General features: G+C 42.3%; 1 protein-coding gene across 2 annotated transcripts in view; it reads right to left on the bottom strand.

The window, feature by feature from the left end:
- EPB41L4A (erythrocyte membrane protein band 4.1 like 4A) overlaps positions 1-15592 on the bottom strand; it is a 327406-nt gene that overhangs the window by 227374 nt on the left and 84440 nt on the right. For both annotated transcript variants that reach the window (XM_068247351.1, XM_068247350.1), the window contains exon 2: positions 6588-6692. In XM_068247351.1, coding sequence (XP_068103452.1) covers positions 6588-6692 — 105 coding nt within the window. The remainder of the gene's footprint in view (positions 1-6587; positions 6693-15592) is intronic.

Raw genomic sequence — 15592 nt, 5'->3', positions numbered from 1 at the left:
GCATAGACAATATAAGTGAATGTTCCTGTTTCCACTTATGCGTCTGCGGGAGCGTTTTATTGTGCAGAGAAAATCTGCACGGAACACCCTGCAGAATTCGCCTGCGTGTGGAATGCAGGCGAATCGCACATAATGTATTTAATAGGGAAATCGCATGCGTTTTCCCCATGCGTTTTTTGCCGCAAATTCGCATGCGAATTCGCATAGGTACCAATGTAAATTCACACAGGCAGTGACATGGTTAAAATCGCATATACCCTCACCTATGCGAATTCGCATGCGAATTCGCGGCAAAAAACGCATGCGGAATCGCATCCGCATGCAATTTCATCAGCGGTGGAATCCAGGCGATTCTGCACCGCAATAGTGGAAACGAGCCCTCCTAGGTGATATTTTCACACCTTTGCCCTAATTCAAGTCACTTTTTCTCCTAAGTTTTCTCCTAGGTCAGGGGTCGGCAACCCGCGGCTCCGGAGCCGCAAGCGGCTCTTTTCCACCTTTGCCGCGGCTCCTAGACCGCGGCTCAGTCGCGGCTCCGGTGCTGCAGGGCTGCCCATTCTGACACTACACCGGTAGTGAGTGTCAGTGGCTGCGGCGCGCTTGTTTCATGTGCGCGTGTGACGTGTGCTGCCAGCTGGCCGGCAGCCTATCAGAGAGGCCGCCGGACAAGTGCAGGGCTTCGGGCGGCCATTTTCCCGTAGCCCTGCAGTGTAGTGCAGGCAGGACATGACGTCGGGAAGGAAGGAAGAGGAGCCGAGGGAGTTGCGCGCCACAAGGAGGTCGGGACCGGAGGTCGGGACAGGAGGAGATCGTGACAGGAGTACTTCTGACTAGGTGAGTAAATGGGTTTTTCTTTTCAGATCTGCTGAAGGATTTGTGCACATTGGGGTCATATCTGCATATTGGGGTCCATATCTGCTAACGATTTGTGCATATTGGGGTCATATCTGCATATTGGGGTCATATCTGCTAACGATTTGTGCATATTGGGGTCATATCTGCATATTGGGGTCATATCTGCTAACGATTTGTGCATATTGGGGTCATATCTGCAAATTGGGGTCATATCTGCTAACGATTTGTGCATATTGGGGACATATCTGCTAACGATTTGTGCATATTGGGGACATATCTGCTAACGATTTGTGCGTATTGGGGACATATCTGCTAACGATTTGTGCATATTGGGGTCATATCTGCATATTGGGGTCATATCTGCTAACGATTTGTGCATATTGGGGACATATCTGCTAACGATTTGTGCGTATTGGGGACATATCTGCTAACGATTTGTGCATATTGGGGTCATATCTGCATTTTGGGGTCATATCTGCTAATGATTTGTGCATATTGGGGTCATATCTGCATATTGGGGTCATATCTGCTAACGATTTGTGCATATTGGGGTCATATCTGCATATTGGGGTCATATCTGCTAACGATTTGTGCATATTGGGGACATATCTGCTAACGATTTGTGCGTATTGGGGACATATCTGCTAACGATTTGTGCATATTGGGGACATATCTGCTAACGATTTGTGCGTATTGTGGACATATCTGCTAACAATTTGTGCGTATTGGGGACATATCTGCTAACGATTTGTGCGTATTGGGGACATATCTGCTAACGATTTGTGCATATTAGGGTCATATCTGTTTTATAATGGCTTTGCGGCTCCCAGTTTTTATTCTCTTTTCGGAAACGGGTCCAAGTGGCTCTTTGATTCTTAAAGGTTGCAGACCCCTGTCCTAGGTGATATTTTCAAACCTTAATAAAATCAATAAAGTAAAAAAATGCCTTTTAAGCCACCAGCAAGCCAGAAAATACTCTATTATAGTGCTATTAAGTTATTTTAAAGAGAAGATAAATAATTAAACAGCACCCTGTAATTGGAAAAGTATTAAAAAGTAGGTGAAAGAGTAGTGACAAAATTATTTTGAGTATTTTCTTGCTTGCTGGTGGCTTAAAAGGCATTTTATTGACTTTATTGATTTTTATTAAGGTTTGAAAATATCACCAAGGAGAAAACGTGAATTGAATAAGGGCCCGTGTCAATAAAATGCCATTTAAACCACTAGCAAGAAAGAAAAATACTCAAAATAATTTGCATATTACTTTTTCACCTGCTTTTTGATATTTTTCCAATTGCAGAGTGCTGAAAAGTTACTTTAACCACTTAAATGGAACCTTAACTGAGAGGGATATGGATGTTTCCTTTTAAACAATACCAGTTACCTGGCAGCCCTGCTGATCTCTTTGGCTGCAGTGGTGGCTAAATCACACACCTGAAACTAGCATGCAGCTAATCCAGTCTGACTTCAGTCAGAGCTACTGATCTGCATGCTTGTTGAAGGGCTGTGGCTGAAAGTATTAGAGACACAGGATCAGCAGGATGCCAGCCAACTGGTATTAGTATAAAAGGAAGAATCCATACCCTTATCAGTTTAGGTTCCCTTTAAGGGCCACAGGTTTACACCCCCTAGTAGCCAGGCTATTTTTTACAAATTAGTGCTCTGCAGCTTTAATAGCTTGCTGCAGAACCATACAATGGAGTACACAAATGAACCCCACCCCCTTTTCTGCCCACCAACAGAGCTGTCTGTTGGTGGGCTCTGATTGCTGCTGTGGGCTTTTTTTTTTCATCAATTTAATTGTTATTTTATTAAAATTTACTATTTTTTTTCAAATACTATGGGTTGTGAACACAGTTCATGAATAAATCCACAAATAGGAGCTAAATTGCTACTTTGCAAAGAAGAAACTATATATAAAATGTAATCCATGTATGAAACATAATTCACACATAAACATAATCCATAATAACAACTATGTCTGACAGAACTCATTTAAAATGCACCAAGATGAATGGAAAACTCTTCTGCGGTTTGACAAATCAAAATTTGAAATTGTTTAATTATCTTTGAAAATCATGGATGCATCTGAAGAAAGGGTGTCAAACGCAGTCCCACGAGGAACCAAAATCTAAAACAGTCTAAGTTGGGAGGGCCAATTTCTTTGTTAAGATTCAACATGTAAGCAACCTTTCCAATTCACTCTTTATGTCACCCACAACCCTCAACACTTACTTTCTATATGCTGTACGGCGAGACATGGATGACCGCTGGGTTCTGCTGCTGTGGGTGTCAGTAGGGCCTCTATCTCCTCACACTAGAGTGAGCAAGAGACTTGGCCATCAGTCAGGGAGTGAGGCCAGTGCCAGCTTCCGCACTGTAGCTCCGCCTCCATTACACGCATGCCAACAGACTTGCTCCCTCTTTCAACACATTCAAGCAAGCCCTCAAAACCCACCTCTTTATGATGGCCTACCCACCTCCTACCACACAGTAACTCTCTAAGGAATATTTAACAGCCACCCCTCCCTTTAGATTGTAAGCCTCTGGCAGGGTCCTCCACTCCCTAGTGTAATCTACAGGATCATGTGCTCCTGTCCTATGACAGCCTGTACTTGTATTACTGGGCCTACCTAACCAGCCCATATTGCATGATCATGTATTTTGTACAATTTGTATGTTATACACATAGAACTTTGTTCTATGTGTATAACCCTATGTATGTCATCCTTGTATCATTGTATATATTTATTGTCCAGCGCTGCGTAATATGTTGGCGCTTTATAAATACAATAAATAATAATAATAATAATAATAACATTACTAAGTGGTGCAGGTTGGTGCCAGACATCCAAATAGCCTGACACTGTACCAAACTAGATCCAGCAGCAGCACGGGCAGAGCAAATGCTCCCACGTAATATTTACATAATGTGTGGCAAAGCATGGGTCTGACACTTTAACCCTCCTGGCGGTTTGCAAAACATCCGCCAGGGGGCAGCAAACTCTTTTTTTAATTTTTTTTTTTTTTTTTCTTTTCATGTAGCGAGTCAAAGTCTCGCTACATGATAGCCGCAGCTCAGCGGCATCCCCCCAGCCCCTCCGATCGCCTCCGGCGATCGGAGATCAGGAGATCCCGTTCAAGGAACGGGATCTCCTGGAGGGCTTCCCCGTCGCCATGGCGACGGGCGGCATTACGTCACCGACGTCGTGACGTCATTGGGAGTCCCGGCCTACCCCTTAGCGCTGCCTGGCACTGATTGGCAAGGCAGCGCACGGGGTCTTGGGGGGGGGGGGCGGCGCGGCGAGCGGAGGCACCTAATCGGTGCGGAGCGGCGGCGATCAGACTGCACACGCAGCTAGCAAAGTGCTAGCTGCGTGTTGCAAAACAAAAAGTGAACAAATCGGCCCAGCAGGGCCTGAGAAATCCCCCTGTGCGGCATAGCCCGTGCTCAGCACGGGCTTACCGCCAGGGAGGTTAATATAAAGGGGCTGGTGCTATGTTGTACTAGAGCCAGCAACACAATCCAGCCATAAGAGTTGTTCTTCACTAAAAAACATGATCAGAATCATGGTTGTGCTACAATGCGATCCCATGTCTTGTCATTTCCACTTCTTCTGGAGGGGCTTTGCATTGCCTCTGTAGGCTTGCAGTTCGGATGCATCCTTGAGCGCTGTCACTTATCTGTCTGTTTTGTCTTATGAAATGTGTATACCATTTGTATGACCAGCAGCACGAGGAATATTATGTTTTTATTACTAGATTAGTGTTAGGTCTTCCCCGAGGGGGTACGTCACCGCCGTCGGGAAGTCTATTAGGTAATAATCTGTATTGCCTGTAGTGAGTGCTAGGTGTGTAATGCAGTCCAGTGGGGCTCTGCACATCAATGCAGATAAATCATTCAGGTATAAGTTCACCCCCTTTTGCCTGTAGTGAGTGCTAGGTGTGTGATGTAGTCCAGTGGGGCTCTGCACATCAATTCAGATAAATCATTCAGGTATAAGTTCACCCCCTTTTGCCTGTAGTGAGTGCTAGGTGTGTAATGCAGTCCAGTGGGGCTCTGCACATCAATGCAGATAAATCATTCAGGTATAAGTTCACCCCCTTTTGCCTGTAGTGAGTGCTAGGTGTGTAATGCAGTCCAGTGGGGCTCTGCACATCAATGCAGATAAATCATTCAGGTATAAGTTCACCCCCTTTTGCCTGTAGTGAGTGCTAGGTGTGTAATGCAGTCCAGTGGGGCTCTGCACATCAATGCAGATAAATCATTCAGGTATAAGTTCACCCCCTTTTGCCTGTAGTGAGTGCTAGGTGTGTGATGTAGTCCAGTGGGGCTCTGCACATCAATTCAGATAAATCATTCAGGTATAAGTTCAACCCCTTTTGCCTGTAGTGAGTGCTAGGTGTGCAATGTAGTCCAGTTGTTGGGGTCCGCACATCAATACAGATAAATCATTCAGGTATAAGTTTTGTTTAAAAGCGCTGCCATGTTTCCCACTATGCAAGTTCAATGTAAGTATACTAGTGGCCAGCTGCATTCACTGCTTCAAATTCACTTTCAAAATTTTTAGATTAGAATTAGCACATAATTTGCATCTGTTTTGCATTCAAGGCTTGTATTTAGCTCTGGAGGGGCTTTGCATTGCCTCTGTAGGCTTACAGTTCGGATGCATCCTTGAGCGCTGTCACTTATCTGTCCATTTCCACTACTGCGATTCTGCTGTGATCTGTCGGGTGTACATCATTATTGCGGTGTGTTTGCGATTTCAGACACCCCTGCGTCAGTAAAACTATGAAGAAAATTAAACCTAAAAGCAAATTATATTTACCTATAAAAATAGTACTATACATTTTAAGGACCACTATAGAAGTAAAAAAGTAAAGTTTAAAATACGTGTGTACATAAATGTATCAGAAGAACATTTCTGCCAGAGTAAAAAGCACTATAAATTACTTTTCTACCATGTTGCAACTGCTTACAGTAGGTAGTAAAAATCTGACAGGTTTTGGACTAATCCATCTCTTCATGGGGGATTTTTTTTTTTACAAAAGCCCATTCCCTGGAAGGGATCTATAAAAAAAAAAAAAAACACATTCTGGCCAGCCTCCCTAATCATGTGCAAACTAGTTTGGCAATTGGAAGGATCAACTGCTGTTTAGTGCTCTTGAAAATAAAGAAACCCCTGAGAATCCCCCATGAGATGGACTAGTCCAAAATCTGTCAGATATTTACAACCTATGGTAATTGACAGACAGGAAAATTAATCTATATTGCATTTCACTCAGCAACAAATGTACATTTTATACGTATGCATACACATTTATTTTATTATTTTTTTAATTCTGTGATGGTGGTCCTTTATTATAATAGCAATCTGTTGCTGTGGCATGCATATGTGCAGGGTGGGTGGTTGCTGAATATTAAATACAGCATTTATTGCCAAAGCATATTTAGTATACAGCTTTGTCCTGTTTTATGTTTAACATGATGTTCTAATAGATCATCAGTTAAACCAGAACCTCACGAAATGTTAGCCTTTGGAATTATTCTTTTAAGAGTTACACTTGAGGCAGTTACCCCTTATGCGCTTCAATATACTATGGCTTTATCTGATTGCATATTCAGCTTTCTCCATTCTTGGCTGAGCTACAACAATACGTAAGGACAAAAAGTATCCGAAAAGGAAACATTTACGGTTGGACAAGCAGACTGTCCAGCGTCTCCCACTCACCGTCTGATGGTTTCTGTCACAGTAGCGGAGTCCAAAGTAATCTATCTCTACGAGGTTTAGGTGACGGAATACGTAGTCCAGGACAACAGAGCCTTTCGTTGACTTCTGTGGGAAAGAATGTACAGAATTTATTTAAGAGAATATTGCAGGTTGTCTGTGTCATTCATGCATTCAGTGGGGCTTTGTGTGAGGAGAGGGATATTTTATTGGTCAGGACTTAGGTTTGGCCTACTCACAGTAAGAATCGAACGGCCGAATGGCTTTGTGCTCCTAAGTTGCATTCACTTGACAATTGGCATGAAACACAAACAAAGGTGCTGCTTTTGTATCTCACTGCTGGGCCTGACAATTGACTTCTCTTTGTGTAAGATCGTTCCCTTTCCAATTCCATAAATTCACGTGTACAGACACAAAAACACCTGCTGCTGTTGTGCCGTTACATGGCAGCTCTATGAATGGATTCTAGAAGGAGCATGGCATGACTGAATTCTTAAAATGAAAACAAGTACCATGAAGAGCTTTTAAAATAATAGGAGAATATGCGGAAACGCTTCAGTGGAGTGCACCAAGTGCAAATACTTACTGGAGAATTCCTTGTGGGCCCCGCAGACTCGCTGCATTGGTTCCACTGAGAGAGCGCAGCAGTCACCCTAATGCAGTGTCATATGCTGTGATTATTCCACTCCTACTTACTTTTTCGAGCATAGTTTCAAGAAAACAGTTGAATACACATCACACATAAAATGTTTATTCTTTCTACCCTGAGCACCCAGGAGGCACAGTAAACTGCAAAGCTAAATTAAAGAGGAACTTCACCGAAAAATAATAGTAAGGAGAAAAAAAGAAATCAATACATTGCAAAGTAACAAGTTAAAAAGTAGATGTTAGATCAAAAAATGATTGAAATTCACCGTGTAATTTGTTCATTTTGTTTGCTCCACCATGAGCCTGCCGGTCAATGTCTTTACTGCTGGTAGACAAGAAAAAAAGAACAGAGCACCAACTGCCATTATCTATAAGCACGCCCACTAATAGGCCTTATGCACACTGCATGCATTTCCGATTTTTAATCGGTTTTTACATCCGATTCCGATTTTTAATCTTTACTGCATGCTGCATTTTTTGATCCGTTTTTCTGTTGAATGTATTCAGGGAAAATCGGAATTGAAAATCGGAATCGGAATCTGAATCGAAAACGCAAACGGATTTGCAGTGTGCAGGGAGCCATAATGTGATAGGCTAAAAGGTTATTATAAGTTAGAAAATAGATTTTATTTCTGAAATCTTGTATTTTTAATTTGGGTCCACTTTAAGCTAGTGCAAACATGCATAAAAATTCCATATGTGCACACAACATGAATGGGCCCTTCAACTTCTCCTTTTAGAGTGACAATTGGGAAAAAAACACAGAATGGCGAAAAATATTGAAAATGGAATTGCACCAAATTACTCTGATGAAACCCCCTAGCCTGGGTGATACTGACGTGAAATGTGCTGGAAACTAGCATTAGGAAAGCCCTTTCTCACTTACATATGCAGAATATTGTAAATATCTAAAAGAATCTGGATGCTCAAAACCGTTTATTTTTTTTAAAGAATAACCCCCCCCCCCCCCCCCCAAATACTGAATAATTAATATATAAAAATCAGTATACAATATTTTAGTTTGTTCTATTATTTGAAGAGTACTGACTGTCTGGCAAAATCATTGTAACTCCCCTCTCTTCCTGAACATGTTGTTAGCTTCACAGAACTGGAAGCATTACAACTCTAGAAGAGAATCAGCTGCACTAATCAGAGAACTGACACACCCAATAGTGAGTCTGAGCAATGTACCCTCTTTCCCTGAAAATAAGAGCTACCCTGAAAATAAGCCCTAGCTGGAATTTTGAGCATGCTTGAAATATAAGCCCTATCCCGAAAATAAGCCCTAGCGGAAGTTAAAGAGGAGGAAGAGGCAGCCAGTAAGTGGGGACACAGTGGTGCAGCCTAGTGCCAATCGGGCACTGATCCTGTCATCCCAGCACACAGCAAGGTTATCAGCTGTGTGCAGGGATGACAGGACAGATGCCTGATCAGTACAGTAGCATACTTTCAAATCCATGAACATCACAGTACAAAGGAACAGGAAATGTTCTGCTGAGAGACACTTCCTAATAGAAATATAAGACATCCCATGAAAATAAGCCCTAGCACATTTTTTATAGCAAAAATTAATATAAGACACTGTCTTATTTTTGGGGAAAGACGGTATGTTGCTCTCTGCACATAAAATGCTGGTAACAAGTCTGAAATCATATTTGGGAAATCCTTTGTGACGTATAGGTCAGAAGTGGGGGATTGCTTTTTTCATCAACAAAAACTGCAATATTATTTGTGAGCTTTTCAAGATACAATTTTTACTGCATGAACTTTAAGACTGCACTGGAATTATGGGGTAGATTCACTAAAGCAGAAGCCTTCTCTTACCCATGGTCACTTCAAGTACTTAGGTTCAGGGACAATTTTTGTATTTGTTTTTTTCATTCCCCTGATTTCTGAAGTGAGAACAAGTAAAGTGTCCTTTAGTGAAACAGACCCTACAAAACATAAGGATTGAATGATCAGAGGACGTAGCATAGCTTGAATCCAGACACATATTCCGTAAATTGCTATGACTCCACAAGATACGAATCCTTACCTCACACAACTCATCTCTCAATATGCAACATGCAATCTGCCTCAACAACACCCTACAAAATAATTGGCTCTGTAAGACAAGTCTCTCTAACTTACAAGTGACAGACTCACTTTAATCTATTCGCTGTCAATGGGCCAAGTTAAAATGATTTATGTGTTTCCTCCTAATTAAGTGTAAATCAATGGGGATCTCATTCAATATACCATTTTCTAAAGAAAAAAAGATTTCTTTTATATGATTTACCACATACAGTTATTTTGTTATCCTCATCTTTCACTAAGTCTCGTGGAACAAAGATAAAAGGCTTCATCATAAACACACAGATTGCTCAGTAGATGTGATGAAAGATTTCCAAACTGACCATTCTGAATTTTTCCCTTTCAATTCTCTTTTAACCACTTAATGACAAGCTGACAGTGCTGTTGGCGCTGTGCGCACGTGCATTCCCGTGCACATGAAAATAGTGAAAAAAAAAAACACCAAAGAAAAAATACACCTTTATTTCCAAATACTATATTGTCACCATGCTTTGTACTTGGGACATAATTAAAATCTTCTGATATCCAGAACAAATCCTATACTATAATCTCCCTGTGTCGCTGCGTCCAGCTGTCCCTGTTATTTGCCTACTGCGCATGTGTGCAGTACGGACAGCTGGACGGGACCAGGGAGCGAGGCGGGCGAGTGAGGTGGGCAGGCGAGCGAGGTGGTCGAGGCAGGCTGGCGGGTGCGCATGTGCACATGCGCACAGGGGGGGGGGGGGGGGGGCTTGCGCCAGCAGGAAAAAAACCTAGAGCCCGTTTTTTAACGGGCTTGGGTCTACTAGTAGGCAGATAAAATGTGTGGGCTTTATGTACAGTAGCAGTGTTTATATTAAAACTATAGGGGATGAAATTGGAGAAATAGTGTATTTTTTCATTTTTTTCCTTGTTTTTCCCTTTAAATTGCATAGAAAAGAAAGTAATTACTGAAAACAAAAATCAACCCTAAAAAGCCCAATTGGTGGTGAAAAAAAAATAAGATATAGATAATTTCATTGTGATTAGTAGTGATTAAGCTATTAGCAAATGAAAGGGATAAGCACTGAAAGGTGAAAATCGCTCTTGTCCATTAGGGTAAAAACGCCTTTGGGGTGAAGTGGTTAAATGAAGGTTTTCCTTGTGTTGGACTGTTATGATTTTCATCATTTGCATTTGTTACTGTTCTTTTTGTTGTTCGGTGCATAAATAACTTGCCATAGTATGTACCTACCTTCTAGTCACAGACATCAGAGGTCATTCAGACAAGCAGGCCCATTCTAAAAACTCCTCACACTGACTGGGATTCTGACAAACATTCTGCTCTGCCCAGTGTCCCAGTAAAGCTGGATGCTTGTACAGAAAGCAGAAAAACAACGTCCCTATACATTGCAAACACATTATAATGCGATTGTGATGCATGCCCTGTGATTAACACTATACAGTATTGCCAGCTTTGTTGCGAGTGAAATGAAAATGGCATGTGTTTCCAAAAAGCACATCTACCGTAAATGCATGCAGTGGAAATGGGCCCTAAGGTTGTATTACTGCATTGCTAATTCCAGACAGAGGAGGTTGCCAAGTAGCATGCCAGGACAACTGCTACACAGGCTCCCATAATTGAAAACAAAATTGCAGGAAAATTGCATTTTTAATGCATTTTGTGTTTAAGCTGGTGGTAGTCTGACTTCATAATAATCATTATCATCACAATCATTTCAAGGAATCCCATTTTGGAAGGGAATATCCTCCATTAGGACCTGTCTCCACTCGTCAGTTTTTCTGTGCATTATCTGCACAGGAAAACTGCAACCAATGCTATCAACTTTGACCTCCCCACCAGTTAACCTCTAACCTTAACCTCTCCCCCTAGTATTACCAGCCTCTTGGCACCTAAAGCCACATATGAGGAATATCATCAGGCAGTGCTGGGCTGAATCTATGCAGGTGGAAGGGGCTGGGGATTGCTAAAGGAGCACACAAGTAGTGTTGATGCAGCAACCACTTATTAAAAATGCTAAACCATGATGGAGGAGTAGCTAGGTAGTATTGTTGTACTTTGTATTTATAATGCTGTGGGTGCAATATGGTCAAAGCTTATATTTAGTTAGGTTCCTCTTCAAAGCAGAGTGCACACTTGTGATGCAGAGGGTTTGCAGAAATGCTAATTACTGCAATGCTGCAATTTGCATTTCCACAAACCCCCAGCAGTTTAGGAGGGTCATAGGGTTAGGCACCACTGGGAGGGGGGTCTTAGGGTTATGCACCACTGGGGGGGGGGGGGGTCTTGGGGTTATGCTAAAAATGACTGATATTTTACTCAGGGCTGTGGAGTCGGAGCAATTTTGGGTACCTGGAGTCGGAGTCTGTGATTTCACAAACTGAGGAGTCGGATAAGGTTTGTACCAAATCCACAGCCCTGGTAAGTATTAGATTAAGGTGTCAGCCATTTTGGGTAGATGGAATCCTAGTTGGAGTCGGAGTCGGTGGTTTCATAAACTGAGGAGTCAGATGATTTTTGTACCGACTCCACAGCCCTGATTTTACTATTGGAATCCAGCAGTAGAATATTCTACTAGCGGTAATCCCCTGCGCCCTTTTTTTCCAGGTGCCTTTATTACATATATGCCTCTGCAACACTCGTGGCATGTGGAAAAACGCTGCAGGCAGACAGGTTTATGTTTTTAACATCTGTGCCTCACAAACGCAAAAACCTGCATCGACTTAGAATTATTTGCACCTCATTGACCATCCCTACTTGCTAATCACTAACCTTCTCTTCACTTTTCCTTTAGTAAACCACCTAAGCTGATTCAGCCCTGCCAGATCTATGGACAGCATTTCAAAGAGAGTGGGCAGCTTACAGGAAGATAATCCTAAATATTCTTTGTGAATATTGTTTAACTGTGAATAGCTATATTTACAGTACTTCAGTCTGGAAATGGAATATAATTTCTGTGTGCTACAAACGGCCTTTAAAGTCTGAGGCTCTTGAAGTGAACGTGAATCAGTAATATATAATCAGCATGTACTTAGTGATTCCAGGATTGAAGTACTATGAAACTTTAGAGCAGAATACATCCTTCCTAGATACCCATCAGCGAAGCCTTTTAGAAGAGAACAAAGGCTGTTCTACAGAGCTATAAAAATTCTTTCAATATTAGTGATATGAAGGGATATGTAGAAAGCCTGCTTTTAGCTATCGCAACAAAGAGTACATCTGTAACAAGTCTGGGACGCTATACAAATCAACAGGCTGCAATAGCAGGAAGAACAGGATCATTTAGTAGAGCTGCATGTAACCAGGACGCTGAGAGCTGAAGAAGACACAAAATAAACATTTCTGATGAACTTTACTGAAGAACCGAGGACCATTCAGGCTGCTGCAACTCATGTACCATTACATGAGCCAGTTCTCCACTCATGTAAGCAAAGGGAGGAGGGGAAGGAGAGGTAGTTGGCACTGCAGCTTGGGGACAGCTGTCGCTGGAAGGACATAGGCAGGATGCACACCCACTCTTTTTTCCTGCTGTTGGTGCAGGCTACGTGCTCAGATATATGGAGGTCAGGTTTTGAAGGATTGGAGAGAGAGAAGGTCAATCGGCACTGCAGGTGCTTTATTCCAAATGCAGGCACAGGTACAGTACAGAAAATCACACGGATAAAAAATTGTTCACATACCATGAGATGGAGTGGGGTGATGCGGTGGGTGCTGGGGAAGGTGCCTGACGGCCGTTTCGCGCTGCGATGCGCTTCAACGGAGGCTAATTTGCGGGGCTCCCTCGGCAGCCTCCGTTGAAGCGCATCGCAGCGCGAAACGGCCGTCAGGCACCTTTCCCCAGCACCCACCGCATCACCCCACTCCATCTCATGGTATGTGAACAATTTTTTATCCGTGTGATTTTCTGTACTGTACCTGTGCCTGCATTTGGAATAAAGCACCTGCAGTGCCGATTGACCTTCTCTCTCTCCAGTTCTCCACTCATGACTAAGAGATTGCCAGAATATTGCTGAATATAGAAGAGTTGGGTTTCTGAGTTCAGTTATTGAAAAAATGTTTTTTTTGTTGTTGTTTTTTATTAACTCACTTCATGGGATTATATTCTGAAAACTAAAATTTCAGTAACTACTCGGGGGTGCATGAGAGAACATTTGGAAGCATTCCCAAGCATTTGCTGTGTGTAATAAATGTTGATTTCTCCTGCAGAAAGCAGTACAGGGTTGCTCATCTCTGGCTAGTAGGCAAATATGATCACTGCCGGCCAGTAGACACTCTCTGCCTGTGTCTTGATTCTGCTCCCTCTTCTCTCTGCTTAATAGACACATCACCCTAGCAACAGATGAGGGGGCAGAGTGAAGACACAGACGGAGAGCTTCTTGCTGGCAATGATAACATTTGCAGATTAGCCAGAGATAAGCAAGCCTGTACTACCCTCTGCAGTGAAAATACATGTTTTTAAACACAAGGAATGTTTGGAAATGCTTTTAAAAGTTATTTATGTACCTTCAGAAAAGAAAAACACACACAGAGTTATCTTGCAATCTGACATTTAATTTATACTAACCATTCATGAGAACCACCTGCTCTACAGCTATTTTGAGGCAGATGAAATCAACAATGTCCACACAATTTCATAAAAAAATTCCCACAGAATCAAGGCAAACCGAAATGTGATACCTTGATATCAAACAAAATGACTGCAAAACCCTGAGAAAATGAAATTATATTTAGAAGATTCAAATGAATGAATGTGTCTAAAATTAACTGAACAAGGTATTCTTAGGAGGATCCTCAGACCAATGGGAAGCCCTGGCAAGAGCCATGAAGATGCTTTGTCGGGGCTCCAAAGTTCTCTAATACCAGTCAGAAGCAGGGGGGAGCGGAGGCAGTGGTGTTGGCAGTTCAGCTGAAGCTGACACGGAGCGAAGGAGTGAAGGTGCCAGGATGTAGCGGCGAGCGTCAGGTGAGTGGAACTTTGTGGATGACAGCGCAGTAGGGGAGCATGGCAGCATTGCTGTGGTGCTGAAGGACAGCTCCATGGCACCAAAACTCCCTCTCCATCATCAGGCAGGTAGGAGCATCACTCACCAAGTAGCTATTATTCGCCTGAGTTACCGTATGCTCTTTACGTTCAGGCATTGCTCAGCTGAAGATGCAAATTGAATTTGCCGGTAAATCCTGAACGATGTCAGGTGATATGATACTTTCACTCTGCAAGCTTGTTATCACCTTAATTGCATATGGCCCATTAGGTTGATTTTGTGGAGGAAAAAAAAATTCAAACTAACTTTTTTCCTCACCTCATTATGCAGATTTGCCCTCTAAATGCAAAGTTCTGGCATGTTTTCTACAGTGACTCTTGTTTACCAGTCCACAAAAGAAAAGATCTTGCAGTACAGATATAACAGGATCAGTAAGAACTGTTTTTACAGGTGACAGTAATGTCACCCTCAGTAGTTTTCATGATGCTTGAAAGAAAGTGTAGTCTATCATCTATGTTCAGAACAAGTAAGAAAGAGAATATATGGGAAACCGCTATTGTGAAAGTCTTGCCTGTCCTTGCAAAGCTTATTACGTACGTACAGATTTCACAAAGCATTCTCAACTCTGCTCTCCTTCCTCATATATAAGATAAAACTGGCATATGTAAAAGGGAAAGTCTGCTTTCATTTTTTAAAGGGACTCCGAGCAGTGCCTGTGGGTATGCCTTTAAGCATACCCACAACTAATTTATTATATCCTCACACCTACCAGCTCAATGTTTGTAATTATATCCCCCTGGGTTCCTTATATTTCATTGCATTGCGCTGAATGGAGCTGCCGACACTGGGGACGTGTCCTCCTGTGTAATAAAATGCTGGACTCTAAAAAGTGCAGAAACTATGGAAAGATGCATATCATTTTGAAGCTCTCTTTCTCTTCTTTCCAATGATATATAAACCACCACCCTTCACCATTTAGTTTTCGCTATTTTCGCGTTCGAAATTGCCGCGGTCACGATTTCGATCGCGAAAATAGCGGAAACTAAAAGGCGTAGGGCGGCGGTTTATATATCATTGGAAAGAGGAGAAAGAGAGCTTCAAAATGATATGCATCTTTCCATAGTTTCTGCACTGCTCGGAGTCCCTTTAAATTGCTACGAGTTTAGGTTGATGCTTTCTGTTTCAACTTGCAGGCAGCTAAGAACTTTCAAAACCGACAGTAAGTTTTAGCTACACTTAAACAATGCAAAAAAGAAAATTGCCTTCTTAAAACAGAAGGTATTTGGAATTACTCAGGTTGGAGAGAGCTCTGAAGTGTCCCAGGA

Source organism: Hyperolius riggenbachi, chromosome 1, assembly GCF_040937935.1.
Source record: "Hyperolius riggenbachi isolate aHypRig1 chromosome 1, aHypRig1.pri, whole genome shotgun sequence".
In the NCBI taxonomy this organism is placed as follows: domain Eukaryota; kingdom Metazoa; phylum Chordata; class Amphibia; order Anura; family Hyperoliidae; genus Hyperolius; species Hyperolius riggenbachi.
Note: the sequence above shows the minus strand (reverse complement) of the source record. Positions and strands in the feature narration are given on the sequence as shown.